This window comes from Diplotaxodon limnothrissa, linkage group LG6 (assembly GCF_057381915.1).
Source record: "Diplotaxodon limnothrissa isolate DT_005_m linkage group LG6, D_limnothrissa_male_GT1.1, whole genome shotgun sequence".
NCBI classification, from domain to species: Eukaryota; Metazoa; Chordata; class Actinopteri; order Cichliformes; family Cichlidae; genus Diplotaxodon; species Diplotaxodon limnothrissa.
In genome coordinates this window covers 44,634,750-44,662,056 of record NC_140601.1, presented here as the reverse complement: position 1 = coordinate 44,662,056, position 27,307 = coordinate 44,634,750, and the positions used below count along the sequence as shown (strand labels likewise).

Here is a 27,307-nt window from a genome sequence, read left to right as displayed (position 1 = left end):
AACAACAGACCTTCAAAATAAAACAGGAAACACATGACAGTCACGCAAAAACAAAACACTGACAACACCGAAACGTAACAGCACGTTATCTCAGTTTGATCCCGTCTATGTAACGGATCTGGGCCCTACAGCTTTAAGCAGCTGCGCGCTCCCGCGGACGGCAATCACTTTCTGGCACAACACCTGAACTATCGCGAGACTCAGCGATCCTTACTGGATTGAATGGAGAATGACGCGACTATTCATTCAACGAGCCCTGGTTTGGCTTTAGGTGTACACGTTGCTAGGCAACACTGCGACCAACTCCAACAGAAACAAAGGCTTCGTTTTCCGCCACTGACTGAAGGAAGTCACAGCGATGGCAGCTGAACACATCACGGGGCTGAAGCGGAAAATCAGACTGCTCGGTAAGTTTGTTCGGCGGGTTTCAGCTCAGCTGGAGGCAGCCGGTGCACCTTAGCGGCTTGTTCCGCTCTTCGTGTTCCAGGTGTTGCATTTTCTGCAGTTAATCACAGATTTGAGCGATGAAAGAGCTCACGGATAAAGACGCTTGCTGTCTCCAGTTCGTGTCGATTACGACAAAGTTTCGACACTTGCAGCTGATCAGTGTCTTTAAATGAGCTGCAGAGAATGAATAAAACGACTTGTCTTCTAAAATTCTCAGTGCCCTAAACTGTGATTGATATTTTCAGCTGTAAAATAAATAATAGAATAGAATAGAATAATCCTTTAATTGTCCCACAAGGGGAAATTTGGTTGTAACAGCAGCCAAAAAGACAAATATACAAACAAACAGTACACAGGACAGAAACATACACAATTTTTCTTACATATTTACATTAAGGACAATGGTTACTATAAACAGAGAGTACTGTACAGTTATTAAATAAAATAAAATTTAAACAACAATGTTATTGTTTGTATAGTCTCCAAAACACCTGGGACTGATTACTGAAGATAATGATTTGTTTTACACATAAGCCATAGCTTGATTCTCGTGACAATCAGATCTGTATTATGGAGGTTCTACTTCCATCCTGAATGATCGCTACTCCTCATCTGAAATCCCCTCTAATGAATGTAAATCATACAGTCGCTGTGAGGTAAACACAAGCAACAGTGGTCTGTCTGTCTGAGGAAGGTGTACTTTAATTTTATATAAAACAGTGCAACCTTATTTTGGTTATATCGAGCAACAGCTGTGACCATCTGACAGGTACACTCAGGGTCCTGCTGAGTTCCATCTTTCTTTCATCAGAAGAAAAAAACGATGGCACAGAAAAGCACAGGTAGGCATCCAGCTTGAGGATATTTCATTTTAACTTTATGAAGCATTTTACAATCAGCATGATTTACGCAGTTATCTCACACAGCTCTTTCATTACTCACATCTGTGATAAACTGCAGAAAGTGCAACACCTAGAACACAAAGAGTCGAGACGAAGCAGCTTAGTGAAAAACAGCAAACTGCCATTTAGGTTCTTAAATGAACTTTAACACTTATAATTGACTTAGAGCCGATAAATTCAGCAGGTGACTGTGGGTCACCTGTTTCTCTGTATTATTGTGGTGGTGATGAAACGTGTCCATAGAGGTGGAGAGAAAAGCGTGCTATGACAGACATGAAGCTGCCATCATGAAGAACCAGGAGCTGATCCATCAGCTGAGGGAGGACAACAGGAGGCTGCACAGGAAGCTGGCGGGAGCTCATGCTGTAAGATGGTCACAACACAAGCTAAAGATGTTTGAATGCTGATCTGAACTTTATTTAATTTAAAATAAAGAAGATAATAGTGCAGTCACACACAGACTGAGAAACCTGGCCTACCTAGCTGGAAGCCATTTATGGTCCTTATGAAGCTGGAGACAACAATCCTCCTTCTTTTCCTCTTTTTTAACCATGTTTATCTCACGCAAAAAATGTGTTTTAGAATTCATTTTTGGTGACACTGGTGTCTGCCTCTTAGCGTGATGAGCAGGTGATCAGAGCGGCCTTTCAAAACAGAGCAAGGGAGAGGGAATCCTACCGCAACAAGTCTGTGAAGGTGAGAGGAAGCCTGTGCACGCACCCTGAACTCCGATTTTACTTGAAATGCAGTACTGTGAAGAAATAAGTCCGCCAGTGACTGAGCAGCAATAAGCTGCAGCATTGTTTTTCTGACTTTATCAATCTGTCACATCACTGTGGGGCAATTTTGGTCCACTCTTCTTGACAGCACTAATTCAGATTCGACTTCATTAATCCCCAAAAGAGCTTTTTGCTTGCAGCTTACACATAACACACAGTCTTTAAACCAGCTTTGATGCACAGTAAAGCTGAGATCAAGAAAAATAACATAAGGATGAAATAAATAAATAGAATAACAAGGAGAAATGTATAAGAATAAACATTCAAATTCAAATTTTATTTGTCACGTACACAGTCATACACAGTACGATATGTAGTGAAATGCTTGGACAACTGCTCGTGGCCTAAAGAAAACAAAAAAGGAAAAGGCTATGAATAAGATAGGAAATAAATATGAAAAATTAAAAAGGGTAAATTTAACTAGGAAGGAATAAAATATAAATTAAGGTTAAAAATGAAATAACTGTACAACACAAATTAGAATGAAGGGTAAATTTAACTGGGAAGAATAAGATAAAATATATAAATTAAAGTTGAAAATAAAATAACTGTACAACAAAATACACAATATAGAACTATATAAGAATGTATGAGAAATATAAATAAATATATACACAATAACAGCAGCTGTACAAGTATTAACTGGAAATGAAGAAATATTTTCACAGAAATTCACAGAAATATTCATCATCTGTCAGCAGTAAGTAATCTAAGAGCTGAGAAACGAGGATTTTAGGTTTCTGAATTTTAATGAAGGACTTTAAGTTTAGTTTATTCTACACTGGGCCGGGTCCAAGGTCACGGCGACCAACTTATTAACAACACTGCCGAGCGAGTTTCTATCCTTGATACATACTGAGCCAGCAGATAAAAGAAAATCTTCAAAGACTTTCAATAAATGAACAATAAAAATGCCATAAAACGTCCCCACTAACACATTCTCTGTTGATCCTGTTTTATGATGGAGATATTTGACAAAGGCTGTGCCGAGATATTTATAAGACTGCACTATTTCACAAATAACACTGGCTTTATACTCGGGGTTACGCGTCTGAAATCAATGATCATTTCTTTTGTTTTTGACACACATTTAGCTCCAGATAGTTATCATCACACTACTTCACAAATTCAGGCGAAACAGGGCCGTGGACAGACTCAGAGGACAGTGATATCAGGCAATTATAAATCTGTCCTCAGAAGAAGTCCTGCAGCTGTCGGCATACATAATAACGAGAACACATCCCTGAGGGGAACCAGAGCATGACACAGTCCTGCCGGACATTTGTTAACGAGGACTTGTCGACTCGTCAGTAGGAAGTTTAAAGTCAGCATCAGGAGCTGTTCTGGGAGTTTGGAACGTGAGGCTGCGTCTTATTAAAAGCAGAGAGGTCAGCAAACAGAAGTCTAACGTGAGGACTGGATTTTTTGAGGTGCTCTTAGACAGACTTTAATATAAAGGGTTTAGCATCATCAAAGCATTCACTCTGCTGATGAACAAATTACGAAGGATCAAGTTTACCATTAATGGGGGATCAAATAACACTTTAAAGATCTTTTCCAAGGTTTTAATTACCAGAGTCATGTAAGCGCAACGTGAAATCATTTGAAGTTTTAGTTGTAGGGATAGGTACTGCGGTTTGCACCATTCATTTCTGCACACCTCTCTGAGCTCTGCAGCACCTTGATTCTTTGGTTTTCCAGTCGTTCTATTGGAAATGGTGCTCATCCCGATCAAACTGGGTCATCAACATTATCGCGTTGATGACCCAGTTTGGTCCGAGCTTTAGCTGTGGGACAGATGGCCTCACACTGACTCTGGAATACTTGGGTATGTAGAGGTGTCCACGGTCCACTCAGTGACTCGTAGGTCCCTAAATCATCAGTCCTCCACGGCCCTTAACCTTTAACATGCTCACTAAGGTGTGCAGACTATCTGCTAAAGCTGTTTTGGGTTTGTCACGTCCAGCTGCGTGGCACACAAGATTTGGACCCAAATGCAGGACAGGAAAGGAAATAAACTCAAAATACAAAACAAAGGCTGGCCAGGAACAAGGGTCCAAAACTAAAGAGCCAACAGTTAGAAGACATGCAACCATGAGAGAGGACACAACAAAGAACTGAGACAAACTGAAGGAACAAATAGGCATGCCAGGGAGGGCAGCTAAACCTAAGTGAGAAAACAAGACAAGGAATGTAAAACTAAATACAGAGCACAAAAGACAAAAAACCCAACAAGGTAAAACAAGTAACAGATCTCAGGAAATAAACAGACTTGACACAGAGAGTGCAGGAGGCAGGAAAACAAACTCAGGGAATTACAAAGGACAGAATCAGGGCTGAGAATAAAAGAGAAAATGAGCTAGAATACCAAACTGAAAAAGGCAAGAAAAAAAGAGCAAACTAACCTTCCTGTCGTGATCGGGTCAAATCGCCCCGATTTACGACTTAAAACACTCATAAATATTGTGTTTTACATGTGATTGCCTCCAGGCCTTATGACATCCTCCACACTATGCACTTGAACATGTAAACGTGATGAGCACTTCTTTCAGTGAATTTTGAGTGTTTTAATCAACCTTGAATCTGTGGAGTTCCCGGTAAAAAGTGACCACCATAGGAATTTCACCTGAATTTTGGTGAAAAATGTTTGTTATTCTAATTTAAGAGCTGATAAAACAGACTGGGAGGGGGTGCACAAAACTGGAGTGCTAAGCAGAAAGACACACAGGTGAAAATCCAAACCAAAGGCTAACAAACTGAAGATATCTAACAATGACAGCAATAATAAGCAAAAAACTACAAAAGGAAAAAGACTGACTGAGAAAAAGGATCATGAAGGGCTTTTGCAGTTTCTCTGAGCTTGTTGTGAGTTCACTGGAACGTCCTCTTCTGTGAAGATTGTGTTAACATACCTGAATTCTGTAGACCTGCTCACACCGATGATGATCAATCAATTAAGGGTGTTCTTAGTTCTTCACAGGACTGCACACTAAATCTGTTGTCATGGTCCGCATGCATGACTGCACTGCATTCCTCCTCTGCATGTCTCACAGGAGATCATTGGAACACTAGACGACTGCGTGCTATCCAAAAGGAAGCGTCTTAATGCCCTAAAACATGGCACTGAGATCTATGAGAGGCGCCGTGAAGAGCTGAAGATGGAGTACCGGAGAATGAAACCAGAGCACAGTGTAGCGCCCCCTGGTGTTCGCACTTTGAAAAAAGAGGAGAATGCCATGGTAGTTACCTCTCTGATTCAAAAACAAAAAAGTGTCATTGCCTCTGAGTTTCTTTTTATATGGTTCTCATTTGTTATAAGATGTGCAGGTCAAAGGTCACAATGAGCAATGATTCGTGTTTGTCTTCAGAACTTGCGGGTCCTGGAGAACAGTCTGGAAAAAAGCCAGTTTAAGTGCAAGGAGGCCGAGAACATCATGATTGACTACCTGAAATTAAAGAGTCACTTACAGGTCAGTCCAGCGTTCCTCGTAAAACGCAAGACTTTGTCGGCACCGTCTCCTGTAACGGTTTGTGTTATATACACTGAACAAAAATATAAACGCAACACCTTTGTTACTGCTCCCATTCCCCATGGGATGGACGTAGAGACCTAAAATTCATTCCAGATACACAATATAACCATCCCTCCCAAACAGTGGTCACAAATCAGTCCAAATGTGTGGTAGTGGGCACATCTGCTATATTGAAATAATCCATCCCACCTCACAGGTGTGCCACATCAGGATGCTGATCTGACATCATGAGTAGTGCACAGGTGTACCTCAGACTGCCCACAACAAAAGGCCACCCTGGAATGTGCAGTTTTGTCTCACAGCAAAATGCCACAGATGCCACAAGCAATGAGGGAGCGTGCAATTGGCATGCTGACAGCAGGAATGTCAACCAGATCTGTCGCCCGTGCATTGAATGTTCATTTCTCAACCATAAGCCGTCTCCACAGGCGTTTCCGAGAATATGGCAGCACATCCAACCGGCCTCACAACCGCAGACCTCGTGTAACCACACCAGCCCAGGACCTCCACATCCAGCAGGTTCACCTCCAAGATCGTCTGAGACCAGCCACCCAGACAGCTGCTGGAACAATTGGTTTGCACAACCAAACAATTTCTGCACAAACTGTCAGAAACCGTCTCAGGGACGCTCAACTGCATGCCCGTCGTCCTCATCGGGGTCTTGACCTGACTCCAGCTCGTCGCCGTAACAGACTTGTGTGGGCAAATGCTCACATTCGATGGCGTCTGGCACGTTGGAGAGGTGTGCGCTTCACGGATGAATCATGGTTCACATTGTTCAGGGCAGATGGCAGCTGAGAATGTCCCAGTTCTTGCATGGCCAGCATACTCACCGGACATGTCACCCATTGAGCATGTTCGGGATGTGCTTGACCGGCGTATACGACAGCGTGTACCAGTTCCCACGAATATCCAACAACCTCGCACAGCCATTGAAGTGGAGTGGACCAACATTCCACAGGCCACAATTGACAATCTGATAGACTCCATGCGACGATGTGTTGCACTGCATGAGGCAAATGGTGGTCACACCAGATACTGACCGGTTCTGGGTCCCCAGACCCCCAATAGCGCAAAAAACTGCACATTCCAGGGTGGCCTTTTGTTGTGGGCAGTCTGAGGTACACCTGTGCACTACTCATGATGTCAGATCAGCATCCTGATGTGGCACACCTGTGAGGTGGGATGGATTATCTCAATATAGCAGATGTGCCCACTACCACACATTTGGACTGATTTGTGACCACTGTTTGGGAGGGATGGTTATATTGTGTATCTGGAATGAATTTTAGGTCTCTACGTCCATCCCATGGGGAATGGGAGCAAAAACAAAAGTGTTGCGTTTATATTTTTGTTCAGTGTACTTTTGAAACAGTCACTGCAAAGCTGGTCTCTGAAAATGGTTATTTTGGTCTTTGCTCTCAGCATTAATTCTGTTTTAGGCGTTAGCAGACACCTGCATGCTCGTACCTGAGCACAGTCTCTTAAACACTTCCTGTAAGATCTCTGTACTCTGCAAAATCTGCTCTTTGAGCCTGACGTCATTAGCCGTTTCTGGGTCCAAAGTCAAACGAACACTGCAGCATCACTGAAAGTTACAAACTGTCTAAAATCTTTCATCTTTAATACAATGATCAGCGTTGCTGCTTTATAAGGTTTAAATTAAGTTTAACATCCAGGCATCCATGAAAACAGGATTTATTACATTTAACGGAGTTAGACGTTAGCAGGAAGTTAGCTCGGTAGTTTCCACCTAAACATGATATAGCATGTTCTGACTGAGAGATTTCTAAAAAAAATTCAAACGTACAGCTCTGCTTGTTAAGTCAAAAGACATGACGTCGTGGTCTCACTCCAAGCGCTTTATTCGTTACTCCATGTTTTACTGCTCACACACAATCACAACAACTCACCGTGGGCCGTGATATAACAGAAAATAACAAGTTAACAATCTCCCTCTTTCTTTTTTTAAAAATAAAAATATAAACACCCCTTTTAAACATTTGTATACATATATGTGTGAGTAAACAAAACAAAAAAAAAACTTGTCAACTTTGTTGAACATCCAGGAAACTGTCAGGGTCCTGGGTCATTTTGACCCAGCGTTTTGTGTTTCCTTGAAGTTCATTTTTGTGCCTTGTGTTTATTCTGATTTTGTACTAGTTTAGGGTTCAACCTGAAGTTTGGTGTATATTCAGCCCTACCTGTGTCTGTCCTTGGTGCTCTGTTCATGTCCCCGTGTTGTGTTGTAAATCAGTCTGTGTGTTTCCTGCTTTACTTTGAAGGCTCGTGTTCTGGATTTCCTGTTCTATTCTGAAGGTCTGTGTCTGTTGTCATTGTGTTCAGCTTGTGTCCTCCAGTCATCATGTGTATCCAGATCAGCTGTTCTTCCCTCCTGTGTGCGATTACCCGATTACCTTGTGTGTGTGTGTGTGTGTGTGTGTGTGTGTGTGTGTGTGTAGTGGGTGTCGGTCTGTGTTCGTTGTCGGCTCGTCTGCGTTCTATGGTGTTCCGTTCCTGTCTCTGCGTCTCTCTGCCCCACACCCCTTTTGTATGCTCTCAGGTTTGTCATTTAGTTCTCCTAGTTTAGGTTTCTTCAGTTGTTTTCTCATGATTCGTTGTCTGTTCTGCCACTGTCACCTGTAAATAAACCCTCACTCATATCACCAGTCGGCTGCCTGCATTTTGGGTCCTCCTTTTCCTCCAACACTACACGGCTCACCCTGCCAGCCGTGACAGAAACACTTCAATGTGCTTTGCTTTGCTTAAAGCATACTATCACTGCACACAATAAACAATAGTGCATTTTAATGCAAAGAAAACTTCACAGTATCCAGAGTCCTTCATCTCATGCTTTTAGAAGGGTTAAAGGTGAAACTCCCTTTTTTGTCAGACAATCAGCAAGTTGGGATTTGGAATCTGACCAACAAACCTGTCTGATTTTCTTGGCTTGTATGAGCTTTTTAATGCTACTCATTTCTAGCCTCAGTCTCTTCTCTGTAACCTGCTTAGCGGACTTGAGTGCATCAAACAAGGAATGATTGTCAGTCACACAGATCAAAGGAAGAGCGTTCAGACCAGTGTTACCAGTTGTAAGCTCTGAAAAAAGTGTTGCCAGGAATACCGCAGTGTCTATTCCATCTGACATGGCAAGAGTTTCTCCTGCCAGTGTACTTCTGACCACACGCCTGATTTTCTTAGGCTGCCAAAAGAGAGGACAAAACTTTCCTCCTTTACCCATAAGGACGATTAATGTCCCTCCTTGAGTACCACCATCAGGAAGGTTACCAAAAGAAGCGTCACTGAAAACAACCAGTGCCAAATCCTCACTGTTAGCCAAGCTCTGAAACTTAAGAGTCACTTTCTCTGCCTTAAGTTTACAGATAACTTTGTTCACTTCATGAATGGACTGCACAGTTGCACCTTTGATATTAGATCCAAGGCTGCATGTGTCAAACATCACATCTGGCCTCGTTTGTTTGGCAACCCACAAAATCTGTCCTATTTTTGACCTGAGTTGCTCCCGTTCTGTTTCACTTAAGGAAGCATCCCTCTGTACAGCCCATGCTGCTTGTAACTGAACCGGCTGTAGGTTATCAATGTAAAGTTGTTGATGTGCCTCTATTACATCATTAACTGTACAAATGTCCATACCCTCTTGAGCCTCTCTGTCCTTGCCCGGATGATGCGGAACCTTCTACCCGATTGCAGAAGTTGGAACAGTTTGTTTACAGGATGGGACGGGTGCTTCAATATCTGCGCTGCTCTTGTCCGGCATCTCCTGGTGTAGGTGTCCTGAAGCAGGGGGAGAGCAATCCTGCAGCAGTGTTCTGCTGTATGGATCACTCTCTGGAGAGCTTTTTGGTCCTCAACACAGCTGTTCCCAAACCAGGATGTGATGTTCTGTGTAAGGATTCTCTCCACAGCGCCTGCTAGAAAGTCCTGAGGATCTCAGGAGAGACCCTGAACTTCCTCAGTTGTCGTAGGTGGTACAGGCGCTGCCTAGCCTTTTGCTCCATTGATGATAATGGGCTTGTAGTCTTTGTGCTGACTCCTTCTGAAGTCCACCACCAGTTCCTTGGTCTCGCCAACGTTCAGCTGGAGGTGGTTATCATGGCACCGTGATGCCAGATTCTTCACTTCATCCATGTAGGCCACCTCATCGTTGTTGGAGATGGCGCTCAACACCACTGTGTCGTCAGCGAACTTCACAATGGTGTTGGAGCCGCGGGCGGCCACACAGTCTGAAGTGTAGAGGGAGTAGAGCAGTGGCGAGAGGACACACCCCTGTGGTGCTCCTGTGTTGATGGTGATGCTTCTAGAGACGCATCTACCCACCCTCACCACCTGAGTTCTGCCAGTGAGGAAGTCCAACACCCATGCACACAGACGGCTGTTGAGTCCCAGTTCATTCTGCGCGATCAACCTGTGATATTTTACCACCAGTTTTGACCATAATGTCTTTGACCTTATTGTACCAATAAAGTGAAGCATCTGCAAGTCCATACACACACTTTTTTAGTTTCCATAGAACATTGTCCTTGCCAGCTTCAGGTGGGGGATGAAGATAATGTCTCTTGACAGTTCCATTCCCTGCAAAAAGGCAGATGTAATGTCCATTTAATTCATTTTCCACTTGTTTTGATATATCACAGCTAGCACCAGTCTGAGGGACTCAGATGCACATGTTGGAGAGTCTTTCAAACCCGCAACAAGTCGGGCCTTTGGGACGATACCATTATTAGTTTCTTTGAGTGTACAGAACCGTCTAGTAGACACACATTTTTGACCCAGGTCTTTCACTTCATCAAACACGCCATTACTTTGCCAGTTCTCAATCTCCTTTTTGGCAGCATCAAAGGAGATATCTTTTGTTATTAGTACATCTACATCTCTGTTTTCAGCTTCAGTGCAAAGACCATCAACAAGTGACATGTCTAAAGCTTTCTTTTCACCTTCACTACCATCAGGCTTAAGATATTGCACATTGTACCAGTTTTTGTATTGCCCTTTTGCTTTTCCCGGTCTGCCTAGCACTCTGGCTGTATGTTGAACACCGTTGTCTCTGTTCGTAAAAGTGATCAGCTGTCCTGCCCTTAACTTTACATCTGCAGAGGAGACAGGATCAGTGTATGTAGAAGACTGTGTCATAGACATGTTACTGTAGTGTTAGTTTCCCTGTCACTAGTGATCTCTTCTTCCTCACTAATACTCTGTTCACCATCGGGTGCTTCTGTCTCATCATTTTCAACTGTGTCTTTGTTGTCAGTGTCATCATCAGTAGTACTCTGTGGTATTTGTTTATCTCCACTCTGTGCATCCACTTTACTCAACCTTGACTGCTGTACTCTTACAAGAGTCCCCCCATGTCTTACAAATACAACAGCTCCATCTTGCCCAATAACTACACCTCGACCCTTACACTCTGTACAGTCGACTCGTTTGTAGTATACTTTATCTCCTGCCTCATATTTGTCATCTGTAGGCCCAAGTTGCTTGTGTAGTGCTCTCATGATCCCTTCTGAACACTCTGCCTCAGTAAATGCTTTCCTGGAAGCATGTAATGCTGATGTGTGTTCAGCTACTCTTGCGCTTACAGTTGTGCTTTCTAAGGCAGGTGGCTTATCCATCAACACAGAAGGAAGGTTGGGGTTTTGGCCAAACACAAGTTGATGTGGACTATAACCATGTACAGCATACTGTTTTTGGCCATGAGGGCCCAGTCTAACGCAGTGTGCCAGTCACATCCTTGTTCCTTTTTTACCTTCAGGAGGATTTCTGTAAGTGTCACGTTATGTCTCTCCAGTAGTCCGTTGCTCCAGGGACTATACCCCGCCGTTATCTTTACCTCAATGTTGAAGTTTTCAGCCATGTCCCGAAGCTCCGTGTTGTTGAACTCTCCGCCGTTATCTGTGTAGAGCTGTCTGGGGGCACCGTGAATGCTTATCCAGGTGTGAATGAAGGAGTTGACGATCTCTGCAGCTTTCTTTGTCTTTACGATGCTGCCGTCACTGAAGCGTGTGAAGTGGTCGATGATGTGAAGGCTCCAGCTCATGTAGAGCCATCGCTACTGTCTCATTATACTCAGAAACCAGAGGTAGACCAACAGCAGCTCTCGGCTTGGTTTTGCAATATCTCTGATAAATGTCACAGTCATGATCTACCTCTTGCAGAATAAATGCACATTGTTGGTCTGTATTGACAGAGCTTTAGATGAGTCTCAATAACCTCTCTGCAGATGCATGGCCAAACTGTTTATGAAGCTTCACAAGAACTTTGTTTCTCTTTTGTAGACATTTCAGCAGTTACAATGAGAACTTCATTTTCATTGCAGCTTTCTGTAGTATTTTCATCTCTAATGTCTGTGAGGGTTTTCAGTCACCCAGGTCTATGATGACCTGGATGACTGAGAACCTTCACAGACATATTGCCGTACATTTTGGGAGGAGCACCCTTCAACTGGTGTGGGAGTATGAAAGGGAATCAAGAAAACTAGCGGCTTATAGGAACCATCTCCGTTTCAACCTGAGATGCAGAGAAAGCAGAGTTGTTCCTAAGAGCTTGCGCCTTGAATCCACTGTCAGGGGATACAGAGCAGACTTGATTCTACAGGGAGCACAAAATCAGCTTCTAAGTGAAAAGATAAGACAGGTCTATTTCACTATAGATGCCCTCTAGAGCAAGATTAGCCAGACTCTGCAGGAACTGGAAACCCTTCTACCCTCCAATCCTAGAAGAGGTTTACAAGTTTGTGTCCAGTTTGGGTCCAGGACGGAGGGACCAACACCGAACAAAAACAAGCTCCAGCGAACCAAGTGAATTGTCCAAAACAAACACACATGCTGGAGTTCAAGAACAAAACACAGTTCAGGAGGCCGGCCCGGAGGCTGACAACTCAGAAGTCCAGGACAATTCATCTTCTGAGGCCGGCCACGTTGGCGACACAGATCCAAAAGCCAACCGCGCGGAAGGCAGCGGTGGCGAAGTGGAAACAGTTCAAGGTGCCGACCGTGCACACGGCAGCGGCGGCGACGGGGAAACAGTTCAGGGGGCCGACCGTGCAGACAGCAACGGCGGCGACGGGGAAACAGTTCAGGCGGCCAACCGTGCGGACAGCAACGGCGGCGGCGACACAAGTCCGGAGGCCGGCCGCGCGGAAGGTAGCGGCGGCATTTGGGAGGTCGTCCATATCGACGATGACGCCCAACGAGCGGCCTGGCAGATGACCGCCGATGTCGAGGCGGCAGTTTGGGACCTGAAGGTGGCGTGGCCCCCGCAGCACCAGGCGAGGAGGAGGCTGGACCAGACGGGGCAGAAGCAGAGGCTGGACCAGGCGACGCTGAGGATGCCGAAGCCGGCTTGTGACAACAATACCTACGAAGCCTTAAATCGAGACCCCACAAGCAGCAGTCGTGATGCCAGAGCTCTTGGCCAATCACTACACTGATCCAGAAACCAGTGTTTCACAAGGGCCACATTCCATGGATGTTACCGTGACAAAAAAAAAAGGAAGGAAAAAGCTTGCAGACAACTCTTATATTGAAGGACTTTATTGTGATTTCATGTTTAGTGTCACATTTGGGTGGACCCATCTTCCTGTACTCTGCACTTTATGGTTTGTGTTACCTGTTGTTCTGTCACTCACAGTGAAAAATTATTAGAACGTGTTTAAATTGCTATAAATGTCTGTCACAACAGTTATACTTTGTTGTAAATATTTGCCGATTTGCACTACTGCACTTTACAGCTGTGCTGTAAATTATCTCTTTGTCCAGAATGGGCCAACGCAATCTATTTTTCTTTTCAGTTTGTACTAGATACAAATAAAGTAAGTGTTGCACAAGTCTTTCATCAGGACTGTCTTTATTTATAACTGACAACAGTGTTACATGTTACTATTGAAGCTTACAGGACAAAGGCAAAATAGTATACCGTTGTGCATTATTAGTTGATTTGTATAAAAACACAGCTGCACAACAAAACAAAAACAACAACCACAAAAAATTGATACAACAAATTGGAAAACAGTTATTCATCACTTGCTTGCTTCACAACAACACTTGGGCACATATTTGTGAGCGCACATGATACAGCGACTATCTTATCCAGCAAAGTCATGTTCTCACCTTCACATGGCACCACAAAACCTAAATGGATGGTGTCATTTAGGACAGTGTACTTGGACCGTAGACAGCCTATAACGCGTTCTACATGGATCCAGACATGTGCCAGTTTTCGTGTGTCCTCCACATCTTTTGCTTGTAGCTGACTACGACCCCATGTAAATGCTGGAATTTTTAAAGTGACACCCATTAAGGCAACACTTTCCTTGATATCAAAACCCCGGTCAGCGAGCACTATGTCCCCAGGTGAAAGCTTCTGTAGAAAGCCAGATGTTTAAGCTATCTGCTGTGGTTGGATCTCAGCTGTAGTTTTCGTAGTGACTGGTGCTGAAAGATACACATGCATACAGACAAAGACAAGTTCATTTTATGTGCAAAAACAAGACACAGTACTTAATGTGGAAAAAGTGGAATTTATTTATGTACATTAACAATGTTACCTGCATGGATTTCGCCTGGATGAGCTGTCTCTGCCCCACAGGAACGCGGGCCTTTTCGTGGCTGTTTTGATTTCGATCTCTGTCTTAACTGATCAAATCTCACTGTTTGAGAGAGGGTGCCCAGTCTGGATCGCATTCCAGCATTTTGTAGGCTGGTTTGCCTACAAAACACAGCAAACATTACACACAGCCACAATAAACAAAGGAGCATAGCGCGATGATTTCTGTTCAGCGCCATATAAGACGTATTAACTACTACAAAACACTTACCTTTGTGGAAATGCTTGGAGCAGACTAACATGTGAGGTGGAGTGTTTTCGAACGTTATATTAGGTCTTCGGATAGCGGCAATCCAGGCCATCCATCACCTCTTCTTGACTTAGGGACCCCTAACTTCCAAATGTACTTCCTCCATTAAGAGCCTCGGTGTTACTTTTGACAGTGCTTTTAAATTTGATAAACAAATCAGCTCCGTAGTCAAGGGATCTTTTTATCAATCTACAGATTTTAGCTAAAGTCAAGTCCTACCTGTGCAGGAACGATCTAGAAAGGGTGGTCCATGCTTTTATTACATCACGGCTGGACTACTGTAACTTCCTTTATGCTGGTTTAGATCGTTCCTGTCTGCATCGCCTCCAACTGGTGCAGAACGCTACTGCTTGCATGCTGACCGGTTCCAAAAAGAGAGACCACATAGCTCCGGTCCTCTGCTCTCTCCACTGGCTCCCAGTTGCTTTTAGGATTGATTTTAAAATTTTACTGCTGGTTTTTAAGGTTCTTAACGATACTGCACCTCCTTACCTGGCAGAGCTTCTTAGCATTTACCGCCCCAGGAGATCTTTGAGGTCAGCAGACCTGATGCTTTTAGATGCTCCCAGGTACAGACTAAAGACTAGGGGAGAGAGGGCTTTTGCTGTGGCTGCACCCAGACTGTGGAACAGTTTACCTCCTCACATCAGATTCTCCACAAGCCTAGGAACTTTTAAAACTGCTCTTAAAACTCACCTCTTCTCATTGGCTTTTAGCAAGGTTTAACTTACTTTTTTAACTTATTTTTTTTTATCAGTGAGGTGTTTTATGTACTTGCGTTTTATTGTATTTTATATTTGTATTTTATTGTACAGCACTTTGGTCAGCCTTGGTTGTTTTTAAATGTGCTTTATAAATAAACTTGACTTGACTTGACTTTGGAAACATGGCTTGGACAATTTCTCTTCCACGCCGGAATCCAATAAAAACCATTCGCTTTACCCGTCGGCTTCACGCGGCTGTCGCTCACCCGGCTTGTGCAGTTAATAATAAAACAGCTTCTTGCCATTTTTTGTTTCTTTTTATCGCTGTGTAACTGATTTCAATTGAAAGCCTGCGTGCGCTAGTACCTCTTGCCACGAGTTCCCAGAATTCTTTGCGGTTTTACCCCTGAATGACGTCACATTTTCAATCTCTGTAACAACTCACCGCGGGCAATAGTACTCTCGCGATATAACAGAAAATAACAAGTTAACACTGCTATCACTTCCAACATAAATGAAGACAGGAAACTAAACAGCAGTGACGTTTGTAAGGTTACTGAAGTTGGGCTAGCTGGTATATAATGATGTGCTACGTGATCGCTAGCTACACAGCTATGTTTGCATAACATAAACACAGTGAAGCTGGAGGATGAACGCTAACTTTTTTCCACTCGATAAACGTTAATGTGAAGGTTCTTGATGGTTAGAGACAAATGCAGTCGCATGGCAGGATGCTGTAAACGGACCAAACTTCAGTCAGGAGAACAACTGAGATAATCCATCCACAATACGAGGTTAGTCATTAATATACTGCTGCATGGGCTGGGCTGTAGTTACACCGTAAGGTTTTGATAACTGTGCTTTAAAATGGTAAATGGCCTGTATTTATATAGCGCTTTTACTAGTCCCTAAGGACCCCAAAGCGCTTTACATATCCAGTCATCCACCCATTCACACACAAAATGAACAACGGTAATAAAAACCGAGAGAGGCCGACAGTGATCACCGACTGTTTTTATGGGATAGAGATACAAAACATGTTAAAAACACAACAGCCTTAATAAACGCATAGTTTGGACCCGGAAGGATTCATCACATCATCACTTAAAGACCAGATGGGGTCTGATTATAGGAAGTCTGAGGGTAGTATAATTAAAAGTTTATTTTTTATAAATGTTGTATTAGTAAAATCAGAATATTGTATATTTTATGTGTTGCACCCTCAGAGAGACATGACTCCGTTCTCCTTTTTCTTGCAACTTTATTCTCCTCAGTTCAGGTTTGGAGTTTACAGGCAGAATAGCGTATCATCAGCAAAACATCACTCCCTCACGTCTCAGACACTGTTTTTTTTTTCTGCACTTACTGATGACATCACACATCTGAACTCTGACCTCCTGGAGCCAGTAAACTACAAAAATTAACTAGAAATGTGTCCAAAAACAAAACGCAATTAAATAAGAATAGTCTTTAAAGATTTTCCCCACAATTCAGAAAAATTGAAGTTTTATAAGTACTTTTAGAGCGCAACACCCTCCCCCACAAAAGAAAAATGTTGCCACACATTTTCTTTCTAATCTTTGACAATTTACCAAAAATAGAACATTTAACCAAAGATGAGTGAGCAAACAAGTATTTCCACACATATTACACATTACTGGGTGAGAGGCTATACCATCTCTTGGTATCTCAGGACAAGTCTCTCATGGTCACGATACAAAACTAAATGTTCATAGTCCTTTTGTACTGAAGGGTGGGTTATCCCTCGAAGTATTGGTGGGCCTGCCAAATCTTCGCAGTGGGACAAGGAAAATACCATTTACACCCCAACATCATGTGATTACACACTTCAAAACCATGAGTTCAGTAAACCCATATTGTACTCACTACTGTCTTAACTCTTTGACGCTAGAATGATAAACCTTCCCTCTATTTATTATAGTAATAATGCTCAGAGTACCTGTTTCTCTTTTAACTGTAACATGTGTCAATACTACATCAACATGAACTGCAACTGTAATGTTACGCTTAGATTAAACTCTCTTGTGAAGTTGACTCTGTGTTTTTCTGTTATATCTATTGATACTGTAAAGGATACATGAATGATGGTGGGACAGAGGAATGATGGATGGCACTTGAAGGGCTGTTCACACTGACAGGGCATGTGCTCCATTGCTGGACTGTTGGCTGGCCTAGTTTTTCATATGTGTAGACACGCCGGGGCTGTCTCATTCTCTTTGGCTTGTGCCTCCATGTCTCAGCATCGCTCTGCTCACCCTCGGGTCCAACAGCTGGAGCTTCAACCTCCTCCTCCAAACTGCGTCTCTCCTCCACCTGTTCCTCTTCAGGATGCCCCTGTGCTCTGAAAGCAGGCTCAGACTTCTCTCCGAGTGCGTCACTCTGGGGGCAGAAATCCTCTGTTTCTGGGTCGAGGGGTGGATCAGCATATCTGAGTGCTGTCCACATGTGACAGTCATCTTCACTAGAACTGCCTGTGTCTGTTTGGTCAGTATCGGGCTTGGTCTGATGATGTCTTCTTGCTGACTGTCTCTGTTTGTTTCCACGGCTTTTCTCTTTCAGGCTGCTTTCACACACCACAGACTCGTCAACCAGGTAAGGACACGGCAACAGTAGGTTACGGTGTAACACTCGTCTTCTTCCTGTCCCCTGCAATGGCTCAACCACATACACTGGACTATCAGGACCTTTCCTCTCGGTGATGACATGAATCATATCCTCCCAATAGCTGCGCAGTTTCCCAGGACCTCCTCTGGGTGTGAGATTTCTCACCAAGACATGGTCACCTGGCTGAAGCACAGAGCTCCATGCACGTTTATTGTAGTTTTTCTGTCCCCTTCTTGCACTCTTTCTCATGTTCTGCCTTGCAATTGCATAGGCCTCTTGCATAACTCCTCTCCATTTCTCTGCATAGCCACTGCGTGACTGACTCTTCTCTTCTTCTCTTTTTGGGAAGAGCAGGTCGATAGGCAAGGTTGGTTCACGCCAAAGAGAAGGAAGAATGGAGAAAATCCTGTTGCTTCGTGCACAGTCGAGTTGTAGGCATGAACTACTTTGTTCAAATGGTCTTTCCATCTTGACTTCTGAGATTCATCAAGTGTCCGGAGCATACCTAGGAGGGTCCTATTGAAGCGCTCTGCGGGATTGGCCTGTGGGTGGTACGGGGAGGTACGAGAATGGTTGATACCGCAGTAGCCTTGAAGCTTGCGGAAAAGATTGTTCTCAAATTCTTTCCCCTGGTCACGGTGTATTTTGGATGGGAAACCAAAGCGCATGATAAAGTCATCAAAGAGCTTTCTTGCCGCAGTCTTCCCAGACTTGTCCCTTGTCGCATATGCCTGGGCATATTTGGTGAAATGATCCACAACTACGAGTATGTATTCTTCACCTCCTGTGCACTTGTCCAAATGCAGATAGTCAATGGATATCATCTCAAACGGCGCAGAGGTTTCAATGCTCTGAATTGGTGTTCTGGTTATTCTGTTAGGCTTCTTCTTCTTTATACAGCGACACACCTGAGTGACATAGTGCTCCATTTCCTGCCTCATTTTAGGCCAGAAGAAGCGCTGCCTGGCGAGAGCAACCATCCTGTCTGCTCCTAAATGTCCCATCTCCTCATGTAGATGTTTATAGACCATGGGCTTTAATGAATCAGGAACAACAAACTGTTTTCTCCTGGTGGTCTCACGCCTCAGAATGCCATCTCCATCAATCTGCAAATGGGGCCACTGCCGAAGAAGGTACCTAACTGCCTCACTCTCCGCCATCTTTTCTTTATGCTTCAGGTAGGTGTGTGTTCTTTTCAGGGACAAAACTCGGTTTATGGCTATGTCTGCATCCTGGGTGTCTCTGATGTTGTCAACTGCAAACGGCTGAATTGGTTCTGAGACGATGCATCCCTCTGGCAGCGCGTTGACATTACAGGTGACAGCTGAGATCCAGTTCATTTCTCCTGTTTTCTCTCTCTCTAGGGCTTTCCCAATACATTCAATGTCATCTTGCTGACATTCCTCTGTGCATTCGTGCATGATGTCTTCAATGGGCTTTCCTCTTCTTGATAAGAAATCTGCATCTCGATTCGCTGCCCCTGGCCTGTACTTAAGAGTGAACCGATAATCTGCCAACTCCGCCACCCAGCGGTGTCCAGCTGCATTAAGTTTCGCTGACTTCATGACGTATGTCAGCGGGTTATTGTCACTGTACACAGTAAAATGAGGCGCATGAAACAGATAATCACAAAAGTAGTAGAGAAGTAAAGTAGTAGAGAACACCATGAGAACGCTAAAGGGTGAAGTGTGGGCGTTGATCGTATATACCGGACAATCGCACATACCTGTCTAAAAGGACAGGTATGTGCATTATGTGGAACATCGTTGTTTTAACAACCCTGAAAATGGCAAAGAGACACGCTTATGAAGCACAGTTTAAACTGAAGGCCATCAGCTATGCGGAGGAACATGGAAATCGAGCAGCGGTGAGAGAATTTAAGATTAACGAATCGATGGTTCGCAAATGGAGGAAGCTAGAAAACAAGCTCCGGCAGGTCAAGAAAACGCAGCTGAGTTTCCGCGGACATAAGGCGAGGTGGCCCGAGACTCGAGCGGTGGATCATCGAGCAAAGAAGGAGCGGGAGAAGCGTTTCGACGGTCACCATTCGGCTAAAAGCAGTTTCACTAGCTGAAGAGATGAACATTGAACATTTCCAAGGAGGTCCGTCTTGGTGCTTTCATTTTATGAAACGGTGCCATTTTTCCATCCGGACCAGGACTACGGTAGCGCAGCAACTTCCAGCGGATTATAAGGAAAAGCTGGCCATCTTCCGCTCCTACTGCAGCAAACACATCAGCGACAAAAACATCCAGCCCAGCCACATCACAAACATGGACGAGGTCCCGCTCACTTTTGACATCCCGGTGAGTCACACTGTGGAGAAGAAGGGGACCAGCACGGTAGCGATACGCACAACGGGGTATGAAAAGTCTTCTTTTACTGTTGTGCTTGGCTGCCATGCTAATGGACAGAAACTGCCGCCTATGGTGATTTTTAAGCGAAAGACTTTGCCTAAAGAGAAGTTTCCAGCAGGAATCATCATTAAGGCAAATGAAAAGGGCTGGATGAATGAGGAAATGATGAAAGAGTGGCTGAGGGAGGTGTATGTAAGGAGACCAGGTGGTTTTTTCCACGCATCACCATCGCTGTTGATCTGTGACTCTATGCGTGCCCATCTCACAGCTGATGTGAAAAAACTAGTGAAACAAATGAACTGTGAGCTTGCTGTCATTCCGGGAGGCCTGACAAAGGAACTCCAACCGCTGGACATCGGTGTGAACCGCCCGTTCAAAGTAAGGCTGCGAGCGGCGTGGGAGCGATGGATGACCGGTGGAGACCACAGTTTCACCAAGAGTGGAAGGCAGCGCCGGGCGAGTTACGCCACAATTTGCCAATGGATTGTAGATGCTTGGGCTAACATGTCTGCTGGCACTGTTGTTCGAGCTTTCGCAAAAGCCGGCATCATTTCCGAGGAGCCGCACGGCACGGAAAGTGACTCTGACAGTGAAGAAAGTGAACCTGGCATGTTTGATGGAGATTTAGCGCAGCTGTTCAATTCAGACACAGAGGATGAGGACTTCCATGGGTTTGATTGATGATAAAAATGTGAGTACCAAACTTTGTTTTGCTCCTGCTTTATTTTTAAATACGCACACTTGTATGCTTGTGTGTTGTTGATGATGACGATTACCGGTAATAGAAATGTGAGTAAGGTACCGAACTCGGGTTTGCTCCCGCTTTATTTTTAAATACGCATACGGTACTTGTATGCGCCCTATAATCCAGTGCGCCTTATGTGTGTGTTAAATACAGTAATGGCACACATAACTGAGACTGCGCCTTTTAGTACAGTGCGTCTTATGGTCGTGAAAATACGGTATATGTCTTTTGCACAGGCACTTTGTCTTTTAGCTGTATCTCCAGCTCTAGATCTTTAATGCATCCCGTGTCCCAGTCATCTTTTGCAAAAACATTGCATTCCTCCCTCAGCATCTGTTTTACCTGCTGCTGTTGGTCACTTGTCAGATGGCTCAAATCCACTGGTGGGTCCCAGGGCTCAGTTTTTGTTGTCTGACTGGACTGCACTGTGGGTAAGGAAGTACTTCCGTCTGATGTCTTAGAAAGCTCACCCTCCATACATTTTACATGTGGCATGTAGATAGCATCAACATTGTGCAGCCACCCCAGTGTAGTGCGACTACAGAGGGTGATATCATGGTCAGTCATGTTTTCCACAGTCACTGCAACAACTAGGCCTGCTGGCCATGGTGTCTCACAGTTCGGCTCCAACACTGCATGTGACCCACTCAACACACTCTTATTTAGCCAACCACATTGCACTGTCATCATGTTACGCTTCGGGATGGTCACAGGTCGCCTTCCTACTCGGGCTATGTGGGGATGGCTGTCAGGCGTTTGTTTCTTTAGGACAGACAGGACAGCTCTTGCAGTTTTGCGCCCCACCTCGAATGCTGAGCACAATCTGTCCAGCATATGCCCTGGGGGGATACAGTCTTTGCTGGTGTCATTTCTCAAAGCTAATTCTTCTATCACATTAAAGCCGATGATGGGGCATTCAATGTCACCGCTGGCGACTAGGATTGGAACTTGGACGGGCCTGTTGCTCATCCCAGCAACAGCATTTTTGGACAGGCTGAACTCAGTCTCTATCCATCCTTCATATGGAATACTGGTCCCATTAGCAGCTGAGAGCTCTAAAGCTCCCTCTTCGAGCAGCTCTTCCACTGACCTCATTTCAGCATCAGGCAGGTGTTTCTTTCTCCAGTTCGTCCCCACTATCGATACTTGTGAGCCGGTGTCCCACAATATTGTGGTGTCCACACCTCCTAAGAAGCCACGGACCTGGCATCTTTTGCCTACCAGCTTCGCCATTTGTTGTTGTTTACCAGTGAGGGGTGCTTTGAGGCTGAATGGGTCGGTTTGGTGCTTCTCCCCTTCAGGGTTAAGTATGATTTCGATCTTACTTGAATTAGCTGAGCACTTTTTCCTACGACAACCTGCTGCCCAGTGTTCCGTACTGCCACATTTGTAACAGTGGTCACATTTGTTTCCTGTATTAGATGATTGACACTGCTGGCACTGTCTAACGTTTGTGCTCCTAGGCTGTGACTGGTATTTCCGGTCAGGTGGTTCGACCATTCTCATGTGCTGAGGCTTAACGGTCTGCTGGAGGCTGGCAATGTGAGTGGTGAGGTTCTGCAGAGCCTCACATATAGCCTTGTTGCCTTGATCAACTTTATCCATTAATGTGTCTCGTTTGACCGCTCCACCTTGCTTGTTCTTACTGTCTGATGTGTGCATACTGCTTTCTTTTTCCACCTCTTGATCTTCCCCACTTACTGCTGCAACTTTGATCATCTTTGCTCTTGATGCAGCTGACAGCTTATTCTTTCTTTCCATTTCCAGACTGTATGCCGCAGTCATTTTTTCCAGAAGAACCTCATCTGTGATTTTAGGATTTTGCAGGTATAGCTTCACATCAGCTCGGATGGTGTCATCATGGAGGCCAGTGAGTACTGTCTGGAGAAACTGATTTTGGATGAGCTCCGAACTGTACTTTAAACCAGACTTAACTCTCTCTGAAGCAAGAACAAGTTGTTGTCTCAAATCCATTGCTCGCATCAAAAACTGGATTGGAGTTTCTTTTGGCTCCTGTACAGCACGTGTGAGCGAGTGATACAACTCTGTGGCATCTTTCTCAATGTAATGAGTCCGTAATATTTGCCTGAGAGCTTGCAAAGTCAAATCTACTCTACTCTCAAGGTAGCTTTTCAGTTTTGTTCCTGGGGCTATAGCTTGAATGATGGCTTCAACAATGTCTCCTTCATCATATCCCCTCTTCAATGCCCTCTGGATTTGTCTTTCCAAGCTAGTGCATGTTAATTTGTCCTTTTGGTTTGGTTCTCCAATTTGTCCCATTATTTTCAGATCCCGTCGGTACAGTGGGTGTACAAAAGGGACACTTTGAGTGGCGACAGGGGTGACTCGTGTAGCATTCAGATGAGAAACACTTTCTCTCTGCTCGTCTGAATTACTGGGTGCTATCACATTTTCAGCCACAGGGTGGTGCTCTTGTACCACTTGTTGAGGCAACGGGGCATTACTTTCGCATCTCTTTTGCTTCACTTCATAAATTTTGTCATCTAATTCCAACAACAGAGACATTCCTTCATCTTCTCGTGCAGTAACATCCTCTCCCTCTAAGTACTGGAGAATACGCCGCCTCAGTTTACGAGGTAAGTCTTTTTCACTTTCATCCACGGCTAAACTGAGGGCAGCACAAATCTCATTCAAATCCGGTGCTAGCAGTGTAAGTAACTTTTCCTCTGTCTCCTCAAGAAGTTGCTCCCAATCAGGAGACATCTGCTGTACTTTAGACATGACGAAAAACTTTTACCTTCACTGCCTTTTCTTGGAGGGATGGCACTGCCGTATGAGTTCAGGTGGGGGGGTAGTGAGCGAGGCTAGTCACATGTAGCTCGTCCTTCTTTGCGGTATAAACTCCAAACCGGGCGGAAACACCAAGATTATGTTGCACCCTCAGAGAGACATGACTCCATTCTCCTTTTTCTTGCAACTTTATTCTCCTCAGTTCAGGTTTGGAGTTTACAGGCAGAATAGCGTATCATCAGCAAAACATCGCTCCCTCACGTCTCAGACACTGTTTTTTTTTTCTGCGCTTACTGATGACATCACACATCTGAACTCTGACCTCCTGGAGCCAGTAAACTACAAAAATTAACTAGAAATGTGTCCAAAAACAAAACACAATTAAATAACAATAGTCTTTAAAGATTTTCCCCACAATTCAGAAAAATTGAAGTTTTATAAGTACTTTTAGAGCGCAACATATGCATTGATGTGATGTTAATTAGTTGATCGCTTTGCATTATTTGTGCTTCTGCCTGCATTTCTCTCACTTTACCACCTTCAGGATGAGAGTCTGGCGTATCAGAGCCAGCTCGACACTCTGCAAGCAGAAATCCTGAAGCACAGAGAGGAGCTTCGCAGTCTGCAGGTCGTGAATACTGACAGCCAGCTCTCCAAAGAAGCTGCTAAGGTGACCTGTAATTTCCTTTGCTGTGACTTCAGATTAAGAAACACTCAGCATCGCTCACATTATCCAGCTGATTTGCCAGAGTCATAAATGAAGGAGTCACTGTATCTCACAACTCGCCACCATCAGCCTACATCTTCTTCTGCTTCGCAGGCTGAGTTGCAGCAGCAGGAGGAGCTGCTTCACAAGGAGTGTAAGGAGAGGGACCAAGTGATAGCAAGCTACAGGAAAAAGGTTGATGAGCACAAGGCCCAGGCTGCAAAAGTTGAGAGAAGGGTGAGAGACATTTAATGTACTCAGTTTTTGTAGATGAATGTTGAGTAACAAATAAAAGAGCAAAGATATAAAGAAGTACCTTCCTGCTCACTCCAGCACAGCAGGCCAATCACATTGATGTTAGTGACACAGATGTTTGGTGACATCATCAGTCTCTCCAACGGTAGAACGATGTGAGGTGAGGGCAAAGACAGACTTCTCTTGTCCACATCTTTGTCTTTCCTGTCCCCCAGTCATGTCTGTACCGATTGTAATAACTTAAGAGTAAAAAAAGTAATAAAAATAAACAAATAACAAAGATCAATCAAGTGGACCAGCATGGCAAAGCCGTAATGATCCACTTGGGAAAATAAATGTGTCGGGCATTTTTCTTGGTAATAATTGTGATTGCTACAGTGCTGAACGGAAAAACGTGGAATGCCCGCTCTGGGTCAGGGACGAGTTCCTGCCCCAAGTGGAGGAGTAAAGTGAAACCAGGTCCCTGACATGTGCAGTGGTTGCTGTTGTATCGTGCAGGTACAGCGAGCAGCTGTGCAGCTGGATGAACTAAGCAGTGAGGTCCAGCACAGCACCACCAGGATGCTGGCTGAAGAGGAGAAAGACATTTCGACTGCTGAGGAGGCCTTCAGACGCATCAAAGAGGCCACAGGGATCACCGATATACAGGTGCAAAGGTTTCCGCTCATTCTGCTACACACAGCGTGCTTCCTGATATGCGTTTTCCTTTCATGCATTTTGTGTTTGTAGGAATTAGAGGAGCACTTTACTTCTCAGAAGGAGACACGTCGACATCTGGAGAGGCGGCGGGAGGAGAACGAGGAGGTCCTGCTGCAGCTGAAGGAGCAGAAGGAGCTTCTGGAGCAACAGTCTGAAGAGATTAAATATTCTGGGGAGGCTAAACTCTCCAGGTCAGACACATATTTAACTCTGTCATGCAGCAGCTGTCACAGTGTTTGTGAATCACATGGACTCTCTGTTGGTGTGAATGGGACTCAGAGGATCACACGAGTGTCTAATTCTTATTCTGAAGCCTCTGCTCTTTCTGTGTGCTTTTTCTAGCCACCAGCAGATGCTGCAGGAGCGTGAGCAGCAGCTGCAGGCTGAGCAGCAGAGGTGCGATGAAGCCGAAGAGCGACTGGATCGGCTTGTGAAAACCCTCGGTCCCGTCCGTCACGGAGTTGAGCACCTGGCAGACCATCTTCAGCACATCTCACTGGTACAAACACCATTGTCTATTAGGATTCCCCTTATTTACAAATCAGTTTGTATCATCATTACCTGCTCCCTATATAATGCGTGTGTAATCAAGGTAAACCTCCATCTCAAGGTACGTTTTTTAAGAGTGTTACCTTCAAAGGAAATGCCCCCCAGAGAGAGAACTGCCCTGCTGGAGCTCCACAGTCTTCATGTGCTTTTGTTCCTTTTTTCACGCATCATCTCCCAGGATGAGCACACAGTTCCCAACATGCATCCAGACTCAGAGGACTTTGTGGTGCTGAAGCTGATGGCCCAGTGTGAGCAGAAATTGGAGTCCCTGCAGAAAGAGCTTGAGGGGATGGATGTGGCAGCTATAATGAAGGAGATGGAAGAAAAGGAGGTAAGACAAAAGCCTACAAACTCAAAACTTGAAATGGATCATCTGAGTCTGAAACAACATGTTTGACATTTGGAAATTCAGTCAAGGCTTTTGTTTAAGTTTGTCCATGGGCTCCCCATTAAGAGAAAGGCAGTAAAACATGTGTGTAGATGATCATTAACACTCAGCAACACCTTCTCTGTTTGAGAATATAACACAGAGCATACAAACACACAGTCTGCCAATGACACTGATTAACACTAAGCCTAACCCTTCCTGTTTTTTCTGCTATGAGTTCTACGTCAGGATTGAGGGGAAACACAGCACCCAAGTCAAGCCACCTGAGGATCAAGCAGAAGATCCCTACAGTGATGGTAATTTGGTGTTCTTCTACACACTACCAGCTACGACTACAGACTAAATTACATTGAAATTGCTGATTACTTAATTGTGTTCCAGAGGACAAGAGTGACAAGGACTGGGCTCACGTCATCTCTCGTGAGGCACTGAAGCGTCAATCTCAGCTAATCGTCGACTCCAACTCAAAAAGAAAGGCCCAGAAGAAGAGGAAGGGCAAGTTTTAATCCGACGGCATCTCCAAACTCTCCCACAATAAAGCAGTGATGTGTAAAACGGGATGATTTTAAGCCGAGTGAACAGACTGTGATTTGCCATTTGTTAGGGCCGAGAGGGCCAGGCTGTGGGTGTGGACTCAAATGCAGACACAGAGGGAGGCAAAACAGGCGTGAACACAGTGCTTTATTTACAGTGCCTAGTGAACTTACAAAGCAGGAAACTATGACTGCTATGAACGGAGAATGCTATGAACTGAGAACTGTGAGGCCAAACTGTGAACATGAAACTCTGAGTGCTATGACTAGGTGCTAGATTTCACGGATGGATCCTGGGAATGGAAAAAAGGGGCAGCGGCTTGGATGGAGGTACGCAGTCACTATAATAAGAGGAGACAAGTAGTCAGTGGCAATCTAGTGAATCACAGCTGAACAATTAGACTATGGTGGTTAGGGCTTACGCGTTGCAGGTTAAAGTGTCATGCGAGGAGGGGGTGTCCA

General features: G+C 44.5%; 1 protein-coding gene across 1 annotated transcript; it reads left to right on the top strand.

Annotated features, from left to right (window-relative positions):
• Positions 1-358: 358 nt before the first annotated feature.
• Positions 359-26,818, top strand: LOC146631388 (outer dynein arm-docking complex subunit 3-like). The gene is made up of 13 exons (XM_085355354.1): positions 359-407; positions 1,593-1,714; positions 1,968-2,045; positions 5,182-5,367; positions 5,497-5,598; positions 24,260-24,385; positions 24,536-24,658; positions 25,175-25,324; positions 25,406-25,566; positions 25,718-25,874; positions 26,103-26,255; positions 26,530-26,608; positions 26,694-26,818. Exons 1-13 carry the CDS (start codon positions 359-361, stop codon positions 26,816-26,818), a joined length of 1,611 nt encoding a protein of 536 aa, XP_085211480.1.
• Positions 26,819-27,307: the final 489 nt, after the last annotated feature.